At 45.7% G+C, this 25,454-nt stretch overlaps 1 protein-coding gene across 1 annotated transcript in view; it reads right to left on the bottom strand.

The window, feature by feature from the left end:
* LOC124776116 (lens fiber major intrinsic protein-like) overlaps positions 1-21,888 on the bottom strand; it is a 32,919-nt gene extending 11,031 nt beyond the window's left edge. The window contains exons 1-2 of the mRNA XM_047250958.1: positions 21,733-21,888; positions 16,490-16,687 (exon numbers count right to left, since the gene is read on the bottom strand). Of these exons, the coding sequence (XP_047106914.1) occupies positions 16,490-16,687; positions 21,733-21,888 (354 nt within the window). The remainder of the gene's footprint in view (positions 1-16,489; positions 16,688-21,732) is intronic.
* Positions 21,889-25,454: the final 3,566 nt, after the last annotated feature.

Here is a 25,454-nt window from a genome sequence, read left to right on the forward strand (position 1 = left end):
TATTGTGACGAGCCAGTAGCTCGGCCACCATTGACCAGACGCTTTCCATTGGTGAGAGATCTGGAGAATGAGCTGGCCAGGGCAGCAGTCGAACATTTTCTGTACCCAGAAAGACCCGTACAGGACCTGCAACATGCGGTCGTGCATTATCCTGCTGAAATGTAGGGTTTCGCAGGGATCGAATGAAGGGTAGAGCCACGGGTCGTAACACATCTGAAATGTAACGTCCACTGTTCAAAGTGCCGTCAATGCGAACAAGAGGTGACCGAGACGTGTAGCCAATGCACACTTTACCATCACGCCAGGTGATACGCCAGTATGACGATGACGAATACACGCTTCCAACGTGCGTTCACCGCGATATCGCCAAACACGGATGCGACCATCATGATGCTGGAAACAGAACGTGGATTCATCCATTCGTGCACCCAGGTTCGTCGTTGAGTACACCATTGCAGGCGCTCCTGTCTGTGATGCAGCGTCAAGGGTAACCGCAGCCATGGTCTCCGAGCTGATAGTCCATGCTGCTGCAAACGTCATCGAACTGTTCGTGCAGATGGTTGTTGTCTTGCAAACGTCCCCATCTGTTGAATCAGGGATCGAGACGTGGCTGCATGACCCGTTACAGCCATGCGGATAAGATGCCTGTCATCTCGAATGCTAGTGATACGAGGCCGTTGGGATCCAACACGGAGTTCCGTATTACCCTCCTGAACCCACCGATTCCATATTCCGCTAACAGTCATTGCATCTCGACCAACGCGAGCAGCAATGTCGCAATACGATAAACCGCAATCGCGATAGGCTACAATCTGACCTTTATCAAAGTCTGAAACGTGATGGTACGCATTTCTCCTCCTTACAAGAGGCATCACAACAACGTTCCACCAGGCAACGCCGGTCAACTGCTGTTTGTGTATGAGAAATCGGTTGGAAACTTTCCTCATGTCAGCATGTTGTAGGTGTCGCCATCGGCGCCAACCTTGTGTGAATGCTCTGAAAAGCTAATTATTTGCATATCACAGCGTCTTCTTCCTGTCGGCTAAATTTCGCGTCTGTAGCACGACATCTTTGTGGTGTAGCAATTTTAATGGCCAGTAGTGTATGTAACTGAAATATTGGCCGTATGGAGATAGGCATGGTATCCTGAAACCGGTTATGACGCTAAAATAAAACATTTTAGAAAGAATATATGTGGCTGGTTGAATAATTCACCAATTATTATTAACGGTCGCAGAGTTCACGAGACCCAACAAGGATAAAGTAACATACAGAGATCTTATATGAATAATGGGACCTGATGTGCTAGAATCCCCAATGAAACCTTAACCACTTTTACCCTTTATTTGGCCTTGAATGAAAAATTTATTGCAGTAAATCCTGCTTCCTCGATTACATATAATATTTACAGAAATCTATTTTTATTTATTTCTAAAAGTATATTATGTTTATCATAAGCAAATAACTCCTTCTAATGACAAACATTTCTTAAAGAGCTGAAACAGCCGACGTGACGGTTCTCCGTCATTCACGATGAAACTAACAAGAAAGGAAAAAAGTCAGGTGTTGTCCAGTAGCCTGCTGTGTACACATTTTCATGAATAGTGTCTGGATACCCATGGGTAATACGGAATTGCCCACTAGATGACACAAGTGACGGAGCCACCAGTATAAAAGGAGGGGTGGGGGGGGTGGGGGGTGGGAGGGGGGGATAGTGTGGAGTGCCGGCCGGTGTGGCCGTGCGGTTCTAGGCGCTTCAGTCTGGAACCGCGTGACCGCTCTGGTCGCAGGTTCGAATCCTGCCTCGGGCATGGATGTGTGTGGTGTCCTTAGGTTAGTCAGGTTTAAGAAGTTCTAAGTTCTAGGGGACTGATGACCACAGCAGTTAAGTCCCATAGTGCTCAGAGCCATTTGATAGTGTGGAGCTGTCCGTGGAGCAGCAACAACAGCAGAGGGGGGCGGTCAGGAGAGGCCAGTTACTTAGGAGGAGGACTAGTCAGTGGATACCATCTGGGCTACAAATGAAATGTATTGGGAAGATTTCAGCGCTTCTAAAGTTGCCCAGGTCAACCACTGGAGATGTGATTGTGAGGTGGAAACGCAGTGGAATAGCCAAAGGTAGACCTCGTATAAGGACGGACAGGTACAATCGAACATAGTAAAGGGTGGTTGTAAAAATCGCATGAAATCAGCGGAAGGAATCCCTCGTGAGTTCCAAAGCACTCCGGCTAGCACTGCGACTGTGCGAATGGGATACAATGGTCGAGCAGCTCTTCATAAGCCACATTGCTAACAGGTGAATATATGTGACGTTTGAGATGTGTAAAGAGTGATGCACTTGATAACGGATGACAGGAAACGTTATCATGCTATATCCTGTGTAAGTCCGATGGAATCGTTTGAGTTTGGCGAATGCCTCCAGAGCATTACCTGCCATGATGTGTCGTGCCGACAGTGAAGTATATCGGAGTTGATGTTACTGTATGTGGTGTATTTCGTGATTACGACGTGGTCCCCTTATTGCACTTAAGAAAACGCTAAATATGGAAGCATATGAACGCATTACTGTACTGTGTACAGTAGTGAAGTAGTTCGGGGACAGTGATTGTTTACTTCAGCAAAACAGTGCACTCTGTGTGGGGGTAAAGCAGCACCTGTGAGGAGATTATCTGTTGACGATAACATCACACAAATGGACTGGCCTACCCAGAGCACCGACTTGAACCCTGTGGAACACCTCCAGACCCTAGCGTCCAACATCACTACCTTCTCTCGTTTGATCTGTAGAGGAAGAACGGGGTGCCTCATTTATACACCTCATTCAAAGTGTCCCCAGCAGAGCTTAAGCCGTCATAAAAGCACCCTTATTAGTGTCCACTAATAGATGTCCGGGGAATTTTGATAGTGTACGTGGCACGTGATGACAAAACACGGCGCTACAAAGGTAAGTGGTGCCAAATGTCCACAGCCAGTGGATTACAAAACAACGATGCCAGTTAAAATGCACTGTAAGGATTATGGTTTTTTTATATTAGGTCTACAACTTTGGTTCCGTCATTTTTCAATAGATGGCAGTAGCGGAAAGTGGTGGTGCAGCTGGTAGGTCGTAAGTGCCACACAATAAGCTTAGACATTTGTAGACATAAAGCCATCCTAACGTTAGTCGATTTGTGATGGCATTATAAACTTATTGTTGATTAGCGATGTCAACTTCCGAGCCCAGTTCTCGTCACTGGCGGGAAGTTTTAATTATCTGGTTTAACACGAGGCAATCTGCGGCTAACGCCCACCCGGCTAGCCACGCGGTCTCACGCGCTGCTTCCTGAGCGGGAAAGCGTGACGGTACCCAGTACGAATCCTGCCGGCGGACTAGTGTCGAAGTCCGGTGTGCCGGCCAGTTTGTGGATGGTGTTTAAGGCGGTTTTCCATCTACCTCGGCGAACGTGGGCGGGTTCCCCTTATTCCGCCTTAGTTACACTGTGTCGGCGATTGCTGCACAAACACCATTACCACGTATGCGTACACCCTAATTATTCTACCACACAAACCTTTGGGGCTACACTTGTCTGGTACGACCAGTATGCGATTTGCAGGGGGGGATGGGGGGGGGATTTCCCCCCCTCTGCATCAGACCATCCCCTCCTCTGGTTTTAGTTTATGCATCCCAACCTGGGAGTAAAACTTTACATATAATTTAAATTTGTGGAGCCGAACACTGAAGATTTTTGATAAGTCTTACTATTAATACTATTAATATGTTTCAATTTTCTATCATCAGAATAAGTACAGCTTTTCACAAACGTGCCTCTACTTTTTGAATTCCCCTCGTATACCTGTATGTAGATGATTTTGCATTAACATCTATTTATAAATAGCTGTTTAACCATGCGTAACGCCACGGTCCAAGCTAGTAACATATACAGGGTGAGTCACCTAACATTACCGCCGGATATATTTCGTAAACCACATCAAATACTGACGAATCGATTACACAGACCCAACGTGAGGAGAGGGGCTAGTGTAATTGGTTAATACAAACCATAAAAAAATGCACGGAAGTATGTTTAACACAAACCTACGTTTTTTTAAATGGAACCACGTTAGTTTCGTTAGCACATCTGAACATATAAACAAATACGTAATCAGTGCCGTTTGTTGCATTGTAAAATGTTAATTACATCCGGAAATATTGTAACCTAAAGATGACGCTTGAGTACCACTCCTCCGCTGTTCGATCGTGTGTATAGGAGAGCACCGAATTACGAAGGGATCCAAAGGGAACGGTGATGGACCTTAGGTACAGAAGAGACTGGAACAGCACATTACGTCCACATGCTAACACCTTTTTATTGGTCTTTTTCACTGACGCACATGTACATTACCATGAGGGGTGAGGTACACATACACACGTGGTTTCCGTTTTCAATTACGGAGTGGAATAGAGTGGGTCCCGACATGTCAGGTCAATAAATGTTCAATGTGGTGGTCATCATTTGCTGCACACAATTGCAATCTCTGGCGTAATGAATGTCGTACACGCCGCAGCACATCTGGTGTAATGTCACCGCAGGCTGCCACAATACGTTGTTTCATATCCTGTGGGGTTGTAGGCACATCACGGTACACATTCTCCTTTAACGTACCCCACAGAAAGAAGTCCAGAGGTGTAAGATCAGGAGAACGGGCTGGCCAATTTATGCGTCCTCCACGTCCTATGAAACGCCCGTCGAACATCCTGTCAAGGGTCAGCCTAGTGTTAATTGCGGAATGTGCAGGTGCACCATCATGCTGATACCACGTACGTCGACGCGTTTCCAGTGGGACATTTTCGAGCAACGTTCGCAGATCATTCTGTAGAAACGCGATGTATGTTGCAGCTGTTTGTTACAACACGCAGCTGAACGTCGGAGGTTTCAAGCGTCAACTTTAGGTTACAATATCTCCGGATGTAATTAACATTTTACAATGCAACAAACAGCACTGATTACGTATTTGTTTATATGTTCAGATGTGCTAACAAAACTAACGTGGTTCCATTTAAAAAAACGTGGGTTTGTGTTAAAAAATATACTTCCGTGCATTTTTGTATGGTTTGTATTAAACAATTACACTAGCCCCTCTCCTCACGTTCGGTCTGCGGAATCGGTTCGTCAGTATTTGATGTGGTTTACGAAATATATCCAGCGGTAACGTTAGGTGACTCACCCTGTATAGTTCTACTAACCCCCTAAGACATCCCCCCCCCCCCCCCCCACACTGGTAAAAGCACAAATCGTACCCTGGGTACGACACATTCCCGGGAAGGGAGGGGGCACTGACGGCCGAACCGCACAATAACCCTGGGTTCGGTGTGGGCTGGCCGTGGGGTGGGTAGACCGCTGTGGCCTGTTGTGGAGCTGTGAACCACTGAGGGCTACGGCTGGACGAAGCCTCTCCGTCGTTTCTAGGTCCCTGGTTTAATCCATACATACATCTGCAAGTGACGCTCATAGACTGTTCGGTAAAACCTATGGCGAGTGGCTGAGGCTCATAAAATTCTGGGTAAGACCCAATACGAGTCACCTATTAGTGAAAGACAATGCACAAAATGCTTTCAAAGCTTCAAAAGCAGTGATTTTGACATCGAAGACCGGCGTGGCGGTGGAAGAGAGAAGGTTCACGAGGCGGTGGAAGAGAGAACGAACTTAAAGCTACTGAAACAATAAGAGGAGATCGTTATCGAAAGCAGTTGATGCGCTTCAGAGGAGCACTGAAAGACAAACGGTCACAATACAGCGATAGACACGAAAAGGTGATTTTACAGAGTGTCAGTGCTCGACCACATGTTGCAAAACCCGTCAAAATGTAGTTGGAAAAGATGAAATGGGAGTCCCACTCCACCCGCCGTGTTCTCCAGACAATCATCCCTCCGACTATCAGCCTTTTCGATCAATGGCACACGGCCTAGCTGTCCAGTGCTTCCGGGCATATGAACAAGTGCAAAATTGGAACGATTTATGGATCTCCTCAAAACATGCTGTCCTAGAGATGGGAGAAAGTAGGGGCCAGCGATGGTCGTTACTTTCAATCGTAAATTTGAGTAAGTTATTCTCAGTACAGCTTCGAACTTCAAAATAAACAGGGGAAGCAAAATTATAGATTTAATGATTTGAGAAAGAATATGAGAATTCTGTGTTGGAAGAAGGTTGCGCCTCTTCTCAATGGAAAGTCTTTGTACGGAATTGGCTACATGACGTGCGCCCTGGCATCGCCTCGTATGAAGTTACTCGTTCATAACGGCCGCCGAACGTGACCCACCTGTCGCCCGGAGTCTGGGTAGGGTTTGTCCCCTGCTCCCAGCCGACTTTGCGACTCGAAGCACCTGCTGCACCAGTTGCTCAACTGGAGCATGGAAGAGCTCTTGCATAACAAATGATTTGAATTTCTTCGTGATTTCATGCATCATTTATCAAGTTGTTTCGAAGTTAACAACTTTTTCTTTTCACATATGAAGAAGTTCTTTCCAGATTAGATGCAATCTCGTATTAGTGGTGACAGTTAACTTACAGTGTAGTATATTTAGAATTGTTATATTTTAAGCCTTGGATGCAATCTGCTATGAGAGTCCAACTCTACACCCATGTCATACCTATCGCTGTGGTATCAAAAAAACCAAAAACAGTCTGCCCTGTCCACACAGGTGCATCATGATTCTCTAATCAAACATCCTTATTTTTCATCAGATTGTTAATATTTCTTAGCAGACAACTGAAGTATGAGGTCTAATAGAATTTATATCTTGGCCAAGAGAACCGTTTCAGTGGGAAAATGGGAGTCTGTAGATGTGTGCGTAAGATGACCAATTTTCGTTGTACAGTATGGCAAGATAGGGCAAGTGAACAGGCAGCCAAGCTGTCGACTTTAAGACGATTTTAGCGTCCTGAACCATTTTCCAGAATACCCAGGAGGGTATAGTCTGGAGAGAAAGATACAGCGTTTCTCTGTAAGACGACGCAGACAATCCTTCGCCAAGAAATAGTGCCATCTTTTTCATTTAAAGGCCATCTTGGAAGACGAAGTATAGCGTTGGCTGTAAAGGATCGTCAGATTTTGGACATATTTAACTTAGGAACATACGGCATAGAAAGTAATGTAATCAAACAACGTATCAGGGTCTACAAGCCTCATAGCCCCTCACCACACACAGTGGTAGAGAGCGAACCTGACAGTCGGCCACGGTAGTGACCGATGCCATGTCGCATCGCTCCACTGTCGCTGCTCCAGGCCTCCAGATGGGGCGAGAAATCGACGCAGCTGGAGCATGCAACAGTTGATGGTGAGAAACTGTTTTTGCGATCACGTTATTTACAGATCATTCTTTTCATGAAGATTTGGTTGCCAAGTGACAAGAACAAAGAGCCCTAGACTGCGAGTGTGAATGGATGTACAAAGCCCAAATTTACATCTGTACCCTCCAAGACAACTTGTGGTATGTGGCGGAGGGTACTTTGGATATTGTTGTCGCTTCCTCTTTCCTGTCCCAGTGGAGAATGACCGTCGGGATGAACGACTGTTGGTAATTCACCCCGTGTCCTCGAATCTCTCTGAATTCACCTTCATTTCCTGTTCTTGAGATGCATGTATCAGGAAGCAACGGATTGGTTGACTCTTCTAGGATTTTATGCTCCCAGAATTGCGACAGTGGAACAGACCGTGCTCCACAACTGTACCCTTGCAGTGTCTGCCCCTGAAGTTGTATGAGCATCTTTGTGACGCTTTCACGCTTAGCTCTGAAAAAACTTGCTGCTTTTCTTAGGACTTTATCCGCTTCCTCTAACAAGCCTATTTAGTCTGAGAGAGGACATGTTACTCTCTCACCTATTTTTCACATATAGAAAATTATTAAAGATTTCATTACAACTTCATGCACCTTGAGTGAGACTCTAGAAAGGTAATGGCCTGAGCAGACGTTGTTGGAGCCCAGTAGGGGGCTAAAAGCATGGACATTTTTATGACTCTTATCTCATAGAAACGGCATGTTGGGAGTTGAAAGCAATTGGCGTCGAGCCCATCCCTCAGTAAATCTTGCCGGACAGGCCCACAGCCATACAGGGTAGACAGGGTAGCCCCTTGTCGAGACAGTTCTCCAGCAGAACAATGCCACGATACCTGCCATGGCGCCAGCAGAAGGCCTGGACTGGGGCGATCGTCTGAAGGAATGCGTGTACACAGGGAATCATAAACTGGGCATTGTGTGCAGAGCCATGAGCAATAAAAATTCACTGTTTTCGTGTTCGCTGATAGCGTAAATAGGCCAGTGAACCACTTCCCCTGGCCACCGCGGTTGTATAAGAAAAATCCGGCGTCTGCGAAACGTTTGGAGATTACACCTCATAGCTATGACTAACAAGCTCCAAGGCAGAGGCGATTTAGATAAAGATCTTTAAGATTGTATCTGTTTGCTTCTTGCCATGGGAAGTGACACGACTTCAGAGAAAATCGTCTCTTTCCCCTCTGCAAAAACTTAAAGCCAGTAATTGGCAATTTCCTTTTTTTCAGAGATGCAGGTTTGTTAACTCTTGCCCTGATTCGACACGAGTTTGTGCTGCCGTGTGGGAGGGTAGATTTAACGCCTCTAGAGCCCTGTGATTGGCTCAAGACGGGGTGAAGGCGGTGTCGTTCCTGCACTTTGTGGGAAAACGGATTTTTTTTTCTGGAGTGGTGCGAGAGACTCAGGTGCAGCACTTTGGTCTGGTAAGGACTGCTGGTGGAAGCTCTGGCATGTGTGGTTGGTACTTGGGACCTGTCCAGAGACTGACTTCACTTGCGAGTAGTTTAGACTGGGGAGCCTGTGTTAACATTCTTACTGTAACAACAGTGTGACTTCAAACGTCTCGGACTACTCATTTGCCGAGGGCACACTTACTCGTTTGTGGTTTACCTGGCTTGACGTTTGGTGTCCTTGTGCGCTGTGTCGTATAAGTGAGCCAAATTGGTCCTTGGTACAACCAGCAAGTGGGTGTGTCACACACTGAAATCTACCGTGGCTTCAGGGCTCTGGTAGAGAGTAAATTGCGATCCGTCTGCCACATCTCTAGACCGTGAGATTTTTGCATTTCTTTCGTGGCCGCGATCGATTCACAGGTGCCGTCTCCATGTCTCACCTTCGCCGCACACACCTCGCCAGCTGCAAGTTACGTCACCACATGAAGCAAACAGGATAACGTACTTCCGCTCCGGCATTGTCAGGGCGTACAGATCTCTATCGCCACTTCCTCTCAGCTGCACCTATGTTGAGAATCTACAGTAGATTTGATCAGTCAAAATCTGCTCAGCTTCAGATCAATTCAGATTGCGTTATCCACATTTTTAGGGCCAGAGGACTTGACTCACTCCACTAGTTGTACTGTCTCTGCCACCCAGGATCCTTGTCCAGTGTAGTCTTGAAACACCTGTTCGTTGTTTACAGTATTCAATCAATAATTTTTTTAGCATAATTTATGTCTGTTTCAAAGAAAAATAAATGTTGTTAGAAGACTAAAATTATGCCAACATTCTCAGTCAATTCATATGGTTCCTCTAGGGTTACCTTTCAAGTGCAGATCTCAGATTGAAGAGGAATGTTCAGGCACTGTTCTAACGAGAATTTTATGAACTACGTCTTTCGTGAGCCAACCACACTTCTTATGGATTCCCCCAATGCATCTGTCTGGCATCTGCCTTACGTTCGATTACGTTTATGTGATCGTTTGACTTTAAATCGCTCCATATGCGTAATCCCATCTATTTACTGGATGTGACTGCTTCCAGTGATTGTTTTCGGATCGTACAACCATACAATACTTACGCGCCATACTTTAATTTTCTTTTTATATTGAAAATAAAGTGCAAAAGTGCAAATCACTGCACTGAGCGTCGATTCTCTGCAAGTCTTGTTGCATGTCGCTACAGTTTTCCATTGTTGTTACTTCCCTGTATATAGCAACACCATCCATAAAAAAGAGAATCATGACTCAATCTAAGCAATGATAACATCCTTTCGAGCTTCCAGCTGCGTCGAGTGGCTCAAAATACACGAGCCTTCGGTAGAGTACTCCTCGTCCATTGTCAAATGGTAACTGTCTTTTCGGTTGCTGCTACCTTCCTCATATAGCTGCACTGCCTTCTGTGACGTCACTGGTGTTCACTTCAGTGCCATACAAAGTAATGACTGCTTCAACCTTCCGGTGGCTGAATCCCGAGCCGTGCTTAGCTGCAGGCCGCCGTCCTTCTTGAGGTTGTTGTCACAAATTTTTATGTTGATTGTACCTCCTATTACGTTATCCCAGAAACTATTAATGTACGTAATAGCAGATATCTTGTAGAAAGCAAGACGTCTCTTTTCTACAAGATGCTCTGCTACCGCAGATTCCTCAGGGCACCGAAGGTGAAGGCATCTCTCGTGTTCTACACAGAGCTATTCAATAGTATGCACAGTCTGTCCGACATAGGATTGTCCACACCCACGCGGTTTTTTATATCGTTCTGACGTTTACATCGTCTATCACAGGCTTCATTATTGCCATATTTTTTGTGTCTCCGAAGACCGAATCGTTTTTATCACTCTTTTAGAGCTGGCTAACCCTTCCTGTTACTGAGCCACAGAACGGCAAAAACGTAAGCTTCTTCGAGTCCTATTCGGGGTCCTTCTGCTTATGTGTTTTCGGAAAGATGGCTTGCGAAATCTGGCGGCTGTTGTAGCCGTTTTCCTTGAACGTTCTCCGTAAGTGACTCAGTTACTTTGGCAGCCTGTCAGCTTCTGAGGCGGCTTCCGCTAGATGCACCAAGATCCTCAGAACATAACGTTTCTGCGACTGATGGTAACAGTGTGCTGATATCGGTCCTTGTGGGGAGGGTTACCGGTGAACACTGTGGCACCAGCCCCTGTAGCCGAGGGGTTCTAGGCGCTTCAGTCCGGAACCGCGCTGCTGCTACGGTCACAGGTTCGAATCCTGCCTCGGGCATGGATGTGTGTGATGTCCTTAGGTTAGTTATTTTTAAGTAGTTCTAAGTCTAGGGGACTGATGATCTCAGATGTTAAGTCCCATGGTGCTTAGATCCATTTGAACCATTTGAACACTGTGGCTGAGGCACCCATTTGCTTCTTGGCGGGCGAGGACGTCAAGGAATGGGAAGCCACCGTCTGACCCTGTCTCCATCGTGAACTTCATGTTGGCATTGATATTGTTGACGTGTTCCAAGAATTCTACCAGATTTTCAAGTCCGGGGGACCAGGCAACGAACGTGTCGTCGACTTAACGATAAGAGCAACAAGGTTTTGCAGGTATCGTATCCAGGGCGACGTCGTCAAAGTACTCTACAGACAAATTGGTTACAATTGGTGCCAATGGGCTCTCTATTGCGACGCCGTCGGTCCGGTTGTAACGCCGGAAATGCATATACTCCTATTTCCATCTATTGTACTATTATTTTTTTCCTTGTTTTGTTACCTCAAGATATGACATTTCTGTCTCTTTATATATTGTAATTGTTTTACTGTTTGTATATATATATATTTATGCACTCATGTCGATGTATAATTGGTTTGTTTCGTAAATATTATTTGTATTTTTACGCTGGGTCTTGCCTAGGGAAAACTGCTATCGAACGATTACGTCGATAGGTCGTGTGACGAATCAAAGTGTGTAGGATCTTTGGTAGTGTTAACTCTGCCGCGTGGAGCGCGGGCAGAACAGTGGGAGTCTGGCGGGAGTAGCGAGTGGAGCAGGTGTTGTGTGACGCTCCCGCGAGTTGCCGCGCTTTCGGGGTTTGGCAGCATGTAATTGCGCTCGACTCGCGATGATAGTTTCTGACATGGTGTCGCGGACGGGAAGCATTAGCTGGCGCACATCAAGAGCCCGTTTCGCCTGGTGACCGTGTCGAGAAGAAGGCGCGCCAACATCCAGCTTCTGCAACAGCGACGGCCGACAATGAGTGACTGTCGCCACCTCCTCGATCGACGGCTTCAAACCTTCAATCAACCAACAAGGAAGACTAAAAGCACGTAAAGTTTCAGAACTGTATGGCAGACCTCAGCTTTTCAAATTGTTCCGTTTGCCTCGCAAAATTACAGCAACTTAGCATGAACCTTTGTTGCTCATTGTCCCAATTGCATTGCCAAGCAGGGTCCCTTCCTTTTCCGAAATGAACCCGAGTGTCGTTGAAATTCAAACGCCAGCATTAAAATAATATAATTAGATTTCACTGCTTTAATTTCAAAGTTCAGTAGCTGGCTACAATATTTAGGTTACACGAGCACAAATTAAGAGTGCGAGTTTTGTTAGCATATTTTAGCTTACCTGTGACTGCAGCTCAGCTTGGTACGTACTAAATTTTACTATTGTTAATAGTTCAGAATCATTTAATTCAAGTTCAAAGTTAAATCTCTTGTTTCTAAATTGCGTAGAGTCAAGTTGCTTTTGAAATGATTGTTGAGGTAGTCCAAGACTAACCGTATTTTACTGGATTTCTATGTGCTTCAGAAAGAAAGCTCACTATTAACTTCAGTCACTAAATTAACTTTCGATTTTCCGGTTTTATTAATTCTTTTGCTAAATTAAGTCAGAGTGTAGCGAAATTTATTACTTCTGACAAACTTTCAGTTTTCACACTACACGTGTCAACCTTCAGTTGCCACGCTTCTAGTGTTAATTATATGTGTAATAACCTTTCTTTTTCAGTTACTATAGTAATTGTCCTTAGGACTGGCGACCGTGATTTCCCCCAAATCTCAAATATCTAATTATCGCTAGTTAATTGTTAACGTAACGGCCGCACATTTACTTTCTTTATTAACTTTACCCCTTTTCAAAATTAATTTCCACCAGTTTCATTTGCATTTTTCCTTTCATTTAGATGTAACACTTTCCTCCCTCTTTACCGATAGATTAACTTCGGTGACGATTGCTTTTCCCAAATTTCCATTAGGTACACGCGGTTTAATTTTTCACTGTCATTAAGGTCGGTAAGTGAGGGAGAGGTTACACGGTCAAAATATACAAAAAATACGATGACGCCAGAGTGTGCTTAAATAAACTCACAACAGGGTCGTTAAATAACTGAGACAGCAGATCTATAGAATCTTTGATAAGTACGCACATGAATAATGGCATCACAACAAAGCTAGCCGTGACGTATCCTTCTCCAAGATGCAGACTTTTAATTCGATTGTTGAGATATGTCGTGTTCTTGATACTATGTACACAGTAACCAACGTGCGGAGTGAGGAGGCTGGCGAGATGTTTCGAGAGTCTATAAGTCGGCGATCAAATGCTGCTCATGATGGGACGTAGAACAGTGTACTTCTCACGAGCCTTCGGAAAGCTGTACATTGTACACTATGTGATCAAAAGTATCCAGATACCAGAAAAAACATATGTTTTTTCTTTCATATTAGGTGCATTGTGCCGCCACCTACTGCCAGGTACTCCATACCAGCGACCTCGGTAGTCATTAGACATCGTGTGAGAGCAGAATGGGGCGCTCCGTGGAACTCACGGACTTAGAACGCGATCAGGTGATTGGGTGTCACTTATGTCATAAGTCTGTACGCGAGATTTACACACGTCCCTAGGCCCACTGTTTCCGATGTGATAGTAAACTGGAAACGTGAAGGGACATGTACAGCACAAAAGCGTACAGGCCGACCTCGTCTGTTGACTGACAGATACCGCCGACAGTTGAAGAGGGTCGTAATGTGTAATGGGCAGACATCTATCCAGACCATCACACAGGAATGCCAAACTGCATCAGGATCCACTGCAACTACTATGACAATTAGGAGGGTGGTGAGAAAACTTGGAGTTCATGGTCGAACGACTGCTCAATAGCCACACATCACGCCGGTTTATGCCAAACGACGCCTCGCTTGGTGTGAGGAGCGTAAGCATTGGACTATTGAACAGTGGAAAAACGTTGTGTGGAGTGACGAATCACGGTACTCAAGGTACTCAATGTGGCCATTCGATGGCAGGGTGTGGGCATGGCGAATGCCCGGTGAACGTCATCTGCCAGCGTGTGTAGTGCGAACAGTTATGGTGTGGTCGTGTTTTTCATGGAGGCAGCTTGCATGCCTTGTTATTTTGCGTGGCACTACCACATCACAGGCCTACACTGATGTTTTAAGCACCTTCATGCTTCCCACTGTTGAAAAGCAATTCGGGGACGGCGATTGAATCTTTCAACACGATTGACCACCTGTCCGTGATGCACGGCGTGTGGCGGAGTGGTTACACGACAATAACATCACTGTAATGGACTGGCCTGCACAGAGTCCTGACCTGAATCCTATAGATCGGATGTTTTGGAGCTCCCACTTTGTGCCAGACCTCACCGACCGACATCGATACCTCTCCTCAGTGCAGCACTCCGTGAAGAATGGGCTGCCATTCCCCAAGAAACCTTCTAGAACTGATTGAACGTATGCCTGCGAGAGTGAAAGCTGTCATCAAGATAGGGCGGGCCAACACTATACTGAATTCCAGCATTACCGAGGGAGGGCGCCACAAACTTGTAAGTCATTTTCAGCCAGGTGTCCCGACACGTTTAATCACACAGTGTACGTGGTCGAGTCGCCCGAGGAAGGAGATTTTTAATGTCGCTCCCTTCCAGTAAAGATCTCTTGAAAAGCTCTGACGTCTTCCTCATTATTCTGGATGTTGTGTCCCTTGATAATGTTTTATGTACCTCTTCCTCCAGCATCAACCGAATCTTCGCATCACATTCGGTTCATTTCTAGGCAATGTCTCCCACAAGGCTTGTTCCACTTTTCAGCTAGGTCTGCGACTGACCGTGGATGTTCAAAAATGTATGGCAAACAGCGGGCTTGTTCAGTATCTGCCACATAAAATCAGAATGAAATAAACTGTATATCTCAAATTTGTTCAAAGCTCAAGCCGCTTCATTTACGGGTGCAGAGTCACATGATGTACCTATTGCTAGAGATTAACAACGCAACAACATTGGAGGATACTATTATTTTAAAAAAATATTTATGCTGTTGTTAAAAAATCGCAATCCCTGTGAGTACAAACGTTGACTGTTATGTTTGATTAAGTACAACTGTTTCAAAATGGCTCTGAGCACTATGGGACTTACCTTCTAAGGTCATCAGCCCCCTAGAACTTAGAACCACTTAAACCTAACTAACCTAAAGACATCACACGCATCCCATGCCCGAGGCAGGATTTGAATTTGCGACAGTAGCGGTCGTGCCGTTCCAGACTGTAGCAACTATAACTGCTCGGCCACCCCGGCCGGCTACAACTGAGACGATAAAGGATGAGCAAGGTGACAGAAGAGATGAGGCAAGATCCTTTGGAAGTAAAGGCAAAAATGATGTGACAGAATAAATGAAGTAAGGGTCTTAGACAAAAAAGAAGGTAAGAGCTGAGACAGAGAGCAGAAATTGTGAGAGGGAAAGACAGTGGAGGTATGCTGCGATATGGGAAGCCAATGAAGGGCCTCAGACATAGTTCAAGAGCACGTAAGGAAAGACTTCCTATCCCTCCAACCAGCCTCAGAAAGAAGGATAACAAATAAGGTGACGAGAAGTCTTCGAAATTACGTCGTGTCGGGGGCAGGCAGGGTCAAATGGGAAACCAAGACGAAACTTTAGGACCAAACGTCCAGAATTAGAAGAGTGGTTAGGAAGAAGAAAGTAGGCAGTAATGAAGTGAGTCGCTGACAGACACGGACGCAGCTAGACTGGAGCCTCTGGATAGAAGTTATTTGGCTGCACGCTCTGCTAGTCTCAGATTTTAAAAGGCGGCCCTGTGACACAGATAAAACGGTGGTGAACAGCCACTGTGTGTGCACAAGGACGTGGCTGTTGGTGCAGAGGCGTGTCAGCTAGGAAAGTCATACATGTATTTCAGTTTCGGAACAAAACGGAAGTTAATCGTATCTGCTGAGCTGCTTACTCTCCTTCTTACCCTGCGGTCTTATACGTCCACCTGAGCGAATTATGTGAGACCATCAAGTCACCCTCTCACTTCGATCAATCAATCAGCACCACACACCGCGAGCCCCTGTCGCTCAGTCCCTTGCAAAACCCACACTTGGAGTGCGACAAATAATTTATTGTGTAGTGTAAAGAGTATTGCTTCTGATATGAAAAATATAAATAATATGATGCTCTCTAGAGGATTTTATAACCTGGAGAGGTTAAAAAAATCAATCAACCAGTCGCAAGTAAAGGTTTATTAGCCCTTGATTTAGGTTTCGATATTTGTAAAAATATCTTCTTCGGAAGTAGTGGGTCTTGTTACATCACATAATGGTACATTAGTTTAGATGAAGCCTAGCGGCTCTTTTTACAAATGCCGAAACCTAGGTCAAGGACCAATAAGCCTTTATTTGCAAATGGTTGGTTGATTTTTTAACCTCTTCAGGTTTACACAGTTGCTGTTTCGCAGCCATGTTTAATATTTTGATTTTGTAACCAATACTCGATGTAAATTCCGGTCCTCACCAACGCTAGGGAGATGGCCGCCATGTAGAAGCCGAACTGGAGCGAGGCAACGCCCGCTTGGTGACCATCCCAGGAGGCGTGGCACTGCAGCACCAGACCCGCAGTTCCAGCCGCCTCCACCAGGAGCGCCTGCAGAGGCGACAGTGCGGCCGCGGGCACGGTAGTGCACTCGCACGATGCTGAAGACGGCGTCACCGCCTGTCGAAACGACACAGTGTCACCCAGGCCAGCTGCACTTTACGTCCTCCTTGTAGGAGAAGTTATGTCATCTGTGAGCACTAAAATTCTGAATTCATCCGGACATCCTCACGTTGTTCAGTCTGTCATTTGTGCAAGCAATAAAGAAATGGAAGAGGAAATTGAGAAAGTGAATTGTAGCTGATGCAGAAGAAATAAAAACTTCAGTTTTCAATACCACTGCAGTTCTGTCAGAGTTGACTAAACTTTTGGAAGACCAGTTGGAGAGAATGGATGGTATATAAAAACGTATTAAAGACGAACATAAATACAGCTAAAAAAAGTAAATGAAATACAGTTCACATAAATGAGGTCTTTCTGCGGGAATTGGATTAGAAAATGAGGTGCTCAAACTAATGAATGAGTTTATTTGTTTGGACAGCATAAAACTAACTACACGGTGATAAAGAGAACAGGAAATGCTGATCGACGATACCAAGTAATCTAGCTAAACACAGAGACTGAATTCCTCCAACCCATCCTCTCTTGTGCTACTAATTCGTGCAGCAGTTCGTGGATCACATGAACAGTGTCCATCCCAACATTAAATTTACAATCGAGATGGAGTTCTTAGATGTTTTAGTCGAGCGGGAGGCAGGATCCCAGCTTCGTTATCCAGTGTACAAGAAACCGTCCCCAAAACACGAGATACGTTGCGCCCTGTTGGAGACCACATAGCTCTTTGTATGCCCAGTGTGTATGGCGTCCCTTGCGAGTGCAGCAGCATCTACACTACTGGCCATTAAAATTGCTACAACACGAAGATGACGAGCTACAGATGCGAAATTTAACCGACAGGAAGAAGACGCTCTGATATGCAAATGATTAGCTTTTCAGAGCATTCACACAAGGTTCGCGCCGGTGGCGACGCCTACAACGTGCTGACATGAGGAAAGTTTCCAACCGATTTCTCATACACAAACAGTAGTTGACCGGTGTTTCCTGGTGAAACGTTGTTGTGATGCCTCGTGTAAGGAGGAGAAATGCGTACCATCACGTTTCAGACTTTGATAAAGGTCGGATTGTAGCCCATCGCGATTGCGGTTTATCGTAGCGCGACATTGCTGCTCCTGTTGATAGAGATCCAATTACTGTTAGCAGAATATGGAACCGGTGGATTCAGGAGGGTAATACGGAACGCCGTGCTGGATCCCAACGGCCTCGTATCACTAACAATAGAGATGACAGGCATCTTATCCGCATGGCTGCAACGGATCGTGCAGCCACGTCTCGATCCCTGAGTCAACAGATGGGGACGTTTGCAAGAGAACAACCATCTGCACGAATAGTTCGACGACGTTTGCAGCAGCATGGACTATCAGCTCGGAGATCATGGCAGCGGTTACCCTTGACGCTGCATCACAGACAGGAGCGCCTGCGATGGTGTACTCAACGACGAACCTGGGTGCACGAATGGCAAAACGTCTGTTTACAGCATCATGATGGCCGCATTCGTGTCTGGTGACATCGCGGTGAACGCACATTGGAAGCGTGTATTCGTCATCGCCATACTGGCGCATCACCCGGCGTGATGGTATGGGGTGCCATTGGTTACACGTCTCGGACATCTCTTGTTCGCATTGACGGCACTTTGAACAGTGAACGTTACATTTCAGATGTGTTATGACCCGTGGCTCTATCCTTCATTCGATCCCTGCGAAACCCTACATTTCAGCAGGAAAATATTCGACTGCTGCCCTGGCCAGCACATTCTCCAGATCTGTCACCAATTGAAAACGTCTGGTCAATGGTGGCCGAGCTACTGGCTCGTCACAATACGCCAGTCACTACTCTTGATGAACTGTGGTATCATGTTGAAGATGCCTGGGCAGCTGTACCTGTACACGCCATCCAAGCTCTGTTTGACTCAATGCCCAGGCGTATCAAGGCCGCTATTACGGCCAGAGGTGGTTGTTCTGGGTACTGATTTCTCAGGATCTATGCACCCAAATTGCGTGAAAATGTAATCACATGTCAGTTCTAGTACAATATATTTATCCAATGAATACCCATTTATCATCTGCATATCTTCTTGGTGTAGCAATTTTAATGGCCAGAAGCGTATATAGGCCAGACAATTGGCACAGTTGTGGAGTGCTATACCGAGCACAAGAGTCATATTAAGCAAAGGGAGTTCCACAAGTCGGCCATAGCTGAGCATTGCCTCGACAACGAACACAAAATACAGCTTGGCTGATGTGTCAACATACTGGGACTCGGATATAAAAAAGGTGGCTGAGGTTAGAATGAACAGCAACACTTTCAACAGAGACCAACGGTACACACTGAGTAGGGTGTGGGGGTGGGCTTTGGACGTCGAAAGGAGGCAACGACGGGTGCTTAATGCTTGCAGGGAGGCGGAGCGGCAGTTTCAAACGTGGCGCCGGCCCTTCGCGCCACCTGGCGTCACTCGGTCTCGCAGCAGGCAGGCACTGCTATGAGCTGCAAAAGTCGCGTTCCGTGCACACATCGCTTCGGCCCCCTCTGATTGGTGCCAGCGTCCGTAATCGTAGGTATGTAAGCGGAAAATAGTGCCAGGCCCGAGCCCATATCTTTTCCTCGAACACATCTGCACCCTATGCGTCGTCCACAGACTCGATCCCCCCATACCCTGACGTCTTCTGTCCTCTCTAACCCCAGCCCGTTGCCGCACCTTTACCGTGGTGTCCCGACCTGTCTCCAACTCCACACCCTCAACCTCCTCTCCCAACTTTCAAACTTTCAACACCTACCCCTCGCCCTGATATCTACCCCTCCTACCAACTCTAACCACACCTCCTTGCCCCCCCCCCCCGCTCAGCGCTCCCTCTTTGCTTTCCTCCAGCCTTCCCCTTAACAGTTTTATCCTCCCTCCTCTACCCCCTCCCTTTCCAGTGCACCCATTCTTCGTCTCAGCACTCCCTCCTGACTTGCCTTCCCTCCTCATCTCCCACCCTGTCCCTCTCCTGCTCCTTGGTGCGCCCCCGACCCCCCTGCTGTTCCTCCCACCCTCTCCAGCCCCCTGCCCCTCTGCCCCCACTTGCCCCTCTTTTCCCTCCTCTCATGCCCCCCTCCCTCGGCAGGTCCCTCCCAACAGATTTTCTCTTCATCATGTGTGCTCCATCTCGTGCAGTAGGTTTTTAAGTGTCGTCATTCTGTAGTGTTTTAATTCTGCGGCCAACTTTTAAGTTCTGCGTGTGGCTTCAGTTTTTTTTTACATACTAAGCACATTGCCCACTGTGTTTTTTAACTTTATGTGTAATTTTTTTAACTGTCACACGTGAGAGTCTCTGTGTACATGTATCTACATCTACATGGATACTCTGCAAATCACATTCAGGTGCCCGGCAGAGGGTTCATCGAACCACCTTCACAATTCACTATTATTCCAATCTCGTATAGAGTGCGGAAAGAATGAACACCTATATCTTTCCGTACGAACTCTAATTTCCCTTATTTTATCGTAGTGATCGTTCCTCCCTATGCAGGTCGGTGTCAAAAAAATATTTTCGCATTTAGAGGAGAAAGTTGGTGATTGGAATTTCGTGAGAAGATTCCGTCGGAACGAAAAACACCTTTCTTTTAATGATTTCCAGCCCAAATTCTGTATCATTTCTGTGACACTCTCTCCCATATTTCGTGATAATATAAAACGTGCTGCCTTTCTTTGAACTTTTTCGATTTACTCCGTCAGTCCTATCTGGTAAGGATCCCACACTGTACAGCAGTATTCGAAAAGAAGATGGACAAGTGTAGTGTAGGCAGTCTCCTTAGTAGGTCCGTTACATTTTCTAAGTGTCCTGCCAATAAAACACAGTCTTTGGTTAGTCTTCCCCACAGCATTTCCTATGTGTGTCTTCCAATTTAAGTTGTTCGTAATTGTAATACCTAGGTATTTAGTTGAGTTTACAGTTTTGAGATTAGACTGATTTATCGTGTAACCGAAGTTTAAGGAACTCCTTTTAGCACTCATATGGATGACCCCACACTTTTCGTTATTTATGGTCAACTGCCACTTTTTGCACCATTCAGATATCTTTCCTAAATCGTTTTGCATTTTCTTTTGATCTTCTGATGACTTTATTAGTCGATAAACGATAGCGTCAACTGCAAACAACCAAAGACGGCTGCTCAGATTGTCTCCAAAATAGTTTATATAGATAAGGAACAGCAAAGGGCCTATAACACTACTCCCTATGTCTCCCATTACTATGTTCTCATGTCCACCTTTATCGCCTTTTATGTGTCTTGTTTTCCTCTTTTTATTACATGTATCTCTTGACTGAAGAGCGGCGTATTGGGCCACTGCCAGTCTTTCCCTGCCCGTATGGAGAAGGGGAATGAAATCACAAAAAGAAGAAAAAAACCGGGCCTGACTGTCAGTAATTTTTCTCCTGACAATGATCGCGAGGTAGCCATCGAAAGCTGGAGAACTTTGTTCGAACTGGTGAGGCCTGAACGAGATTTTGTTCAGTCATGCCGCCGCTAAAGACTCCAAGGACACCTGGGTATCCACTCCGCTCAGTTTCCACCAGTCCCTCGAAATCTTCGAACACAATATACTCTGTCTCAGTTGGCATATCCACTTTACCTCTCTAATCAATCAAAATCTTTTAACAACTGATCAAATTACTGCCCCTTTTTGTCCACATAGGGCATGTTCATCATGTTCCACACACACTAAAAACTGGACTAATAATCTCATCGTTTCTCCCCTTGCCACCAATCGTGGCTCGCTATGATTCTCTCGAAACAAAACAGGCTTTTCCTCCCATATAATGAAGTCCGTACTGACGTAAATTATTCCGACACATTCCTCTGTATCCATTCTCCTTTCATTCTTCACCCCCCCCCCCCCCCCCCCTGCAGCACACCACCATTCTCCTACCTTTTGCATAACTACGGCCTCCATTCTAGTGATCCCTCTCCCAAATGCCGGGTCTCGTGCCACAAACTGTCCTAGGCCACAAGTGCCCACCACGTACCACCCCACCAGACCCCTGCTTGCCCTCCGCCGGTGCACTCACCAGGAGCAGCCGGTAGCCCAGCAGGGCGCCGGCCAGCTGCGCCACCAGGTAGCCCGCCGCTGCCCACGCGCCGAACCCGCCCCTCAGCAGGCGGCCCAGCGTCACCGCGGGGTTCACGTGCGCCCCTGACACGTGGCCCACCATCTGCAACAACATGACGCCCATCCACTGCTGTAGTTCACCACCAAACTAGATGAGTCGAAGTCATCTTGCCTATGTACAGCATCACGGGTTAATGACAATTTAAAATGTTAATAAAAATACCAAAAATGTTAGACATCCCTTTTCTTAGTCTAGAAAAGGACAAAGTACTTTCCAAAGTAAAATTCTTGCTGATAATTACAAAAACAAAAAACAGTAAAACTGATACACAAGAAATTTTAGGGGAAATATTTTTTTATTTAACCTGCTGAAAAAACCAGAAGCACTAACATATTTGGATTGAAGAAACTGTATAAATATTCTCAAAGTTTATTGATACATCCAGCACATATTTTAACATGAAAACATAAAAGTACAGGGTTATTCCTAAGTATAGGGTGAGGCAGGGAATTATCCCTAACTGTTAGTGTTGTGGTCTTCAGTCCAAAGACTAATATGATGCAGTTCTCCATCCTACTCTATCCCACGCAAGCCTCTTCATCTCCGTGTAACTACTGCGACCTACATCATTCTGAATCTGCTTACTGTATTCATCTCTTGGTCTCCCTCTACGATTTTTAACGCCCCCCCCCCCCTCCCCTCAATGGTTTCCTCCACTACTAACTGGGTGATCCCTTGATGCCTCAGAATGTGTCCTACGAACTGATCCCTTCTCATAATCAGATTGTACCACAAATTTCTCTTCTCTCCAATTCTATTCAGTACCTACTCATTAGTTACATGTTGTACCCATCTAATCTTCAGCATTCTTCTGTATACCTAACTATAAAAGTTAATAAAACAAAAACTAAAAATGCTAGGAAACATTTCTTTATTACCTCAATAAAGTACAGTTGGAAGTTTAGTGTTTTTAATTTTTGAACATCAAATCCTACAAGTGACGCTCGTCGTTGTTAATGAACAGCTGCAGCCAGATTTTAAAGTACTGCATCACTATATGGAGCATCTGTTGTGGAATACGGCCTGTTTCAATGAGAATAGCGTTCTTCAAGGCTCGAGGGTCCTTGGGCGGCGTTTATAAACTTCAGATTTGAGATAACTCCAAAGAAGGAAGCCGCACGAACTTAAATCAGGCGAGCGGGAAGGCCATGGAATGTCGCTGTACCTTGAGATCAAACGACAGGCAAGGATTTCCCTCACAATATTCGTCGAATGTCGAGCAGCGTGGCCTATGGCACAATCCTGCGGAAACCAAACGAGCCTCATATGCATTTGGTGAAGTTGTGGTTCAAAAAACTTTTGGATCACGTTGACATATCATCCACTATTGACGATAACACCACGGTAGTTTCTCGTCCCCCCCCCCCCAAAAAAAAAAGGTCCAATGATTTCTTCAGCACCGATGGCACATCATACTGTGACCTTATCACTGTAGAGAGACATCTCACGAATTTCCCCAGGTTTCACACAACACCACTAATGCATATTCTGTTCGTTAACACATCCACACTGAAGAAAGTGTGCGCATCTTGACGAACGTTTTCAGTCAAGTCTTCACATGCCTGTCATCAATGTTGCCGGTCTCGTTGTGGCAGTTCTTGAGCGATCATCAGTTTATGCGGATGAAATTCAGGTCTCCAAAGAGAATCCGACGCCCAGCACGGCTAGACAGTGCAAGTGACGTCGCGTGCTTGCTAACAGAACGTTTGGGGGACTGCACCACCGACCTTCTTGCAGGCTCAAAGTTTTCATGTGTTCTAGAGGCCCTCTGTGCCCCAACTCTCTTTTTGATAACTGTGCCACTTTGACGAAAGTTCTCTACCCACAACAGAATCGATATACGGTCGGAAACAATGTTTCGAGCGGGGACTTGATCTCGAATACGCGTAGCATGCTGTACTGCAGCTATAGACCGGTTTTCAGGAAAATAGGTTTCGACATCAAAAGTACGTAGTTCACTCGACCACGCAACTAACAGCGGTAGCATGGTAAACATCGACTGCCAACATCCACTGCCGCTGTGACCTTCGAACCCATCCTTACTATTCTACTGCTCCAGTAGAGTAGTGAGTATTCGCTGTACCAACTTAAAATTAGGAATAATTCCCTGCTCCGCTCTGTATTTCTGGGTATCAGAAGATGACTGCGTGAAAGCTAAAAGAGATGGAGGTTAATGGCGCATATCAGTGGACAGAGGATCTTGCCAACTTCCCACCTGTAACACACCCCTTGGCGTAGTTGCAGTACGCACATCCAGAAGCCACGCAGGTCACGACATGTAGACAAATCATGCGCTCCGTTGTCACACTGAATCAGCTCACGCCTTGACATACGCACCCAGTCAACAGATTTACAATGACAATAATGAACTGGACGCAGATACTGACGTTACATGTGTCAGAAATGCTGCCCATATAGAACCAGCATAATGTGAATTAAAAACTTGGATAGGTGCTCTATCCACTGATTTGTATCTATTTTCTGTACATGTTGTAGTTTTCGTGCTGTCATGTTTTGTAACGGCAGAGGTACTTTTGAATGACCCTGTATTCTAAGATAAAAATAATGTGCTGTTAGAAGTGTGACATTGTTTCACGTTGTAATGAAAAATGTTACAGGTAATGAATTTGCATTCAACTAGACAACACAGAAACCGCCAGTAAGGAAACTGTTAAGAAAATATTAAATTAATTTTGTATGCTATTACATTAAGGTACTTTGAAATCTGTTACTATAGATCGATATGGTATGCTAAGCTCCAATACTTGGTTACACCTCGAGAAATGTGGTGCACTTGGAGGGGTTAGGACTAGGAAAGCTCTATTCAGTCAAGAGAGGTGAAGTGTAGCTGTATTCGTCTGCTCGGTTGAAGATTAATTGGGTAGCGATGTTGTAGGGTAGGTTGGTCAATGCCCAGGTGAGGATGGTCTTTTAACGTAAGACGGCGAGATTGGTCTGTGACCGCCATACGCAGAGAGATTGATCGAGTACTATGCGCGAGGCCTTAGAAATATGTATAGTGTTGTCTCGTTCACTTTGATCGTTTATATGTGTTCGAGTATGAATGGACGTACTGAACAGTCATCTATCAATACTCGCAATGAAACTTGCAAAGTAGAGGGGGTATGGTTTAGCTATGATACTGAAATTAGGAAAACATTCTGTCACGTGATTGGCCAGTGTTGGAATTACTGTAAAATTTTTCGCGATATCAGCTGTGATGGATAATGTTACAGTAGATCGGTGGTGTCTTCTCCATCCCAGCCGTGCATTGGGTACCACATAATGATTGAGTAACAATGCTTGTTTGAGTTGGGGAACAAATTTTGGTTGATGGACCGCAACTTCTGGGGTTGCTAGCACCGAAAACGGCGATCCGGTACTTGTGTGCTAAGTGAGGAATCGCTAGAAATTGAACGCAGAGTTATTAACAATTCGGTCACTGTGACATATGAGTTTAAATGTAGAGGCCGTCAATCACCTTCGGGGGGTAGTTTGGAAAGTCGCAGCCGGCCGGGGTGGCCGAGCGATTCTAGGCGCTTCAGTCTGGAACCGCGCGACCGCTATGGTTGCAGGTTCGAATCCCGCCTCGGGCATGGATGTGTGTGATGTCCTTAGGT

This window comes from Schistocerca piceifrons, chromosome 2 (assembly GCF_021461385.2).
Source record: "Schistocerca piceifrons isolate TAMUIC-IGC-003096 chromosome 2, iqSchPice1.1, whole genome shotgun sequence".
Classification (NCBI taxonomy): Eukaryota; Metazoa; Arthropoda; class Insecta; order Orthoptera; family Acrididae; genus Schistocerca; species Schistocerca piceifrons.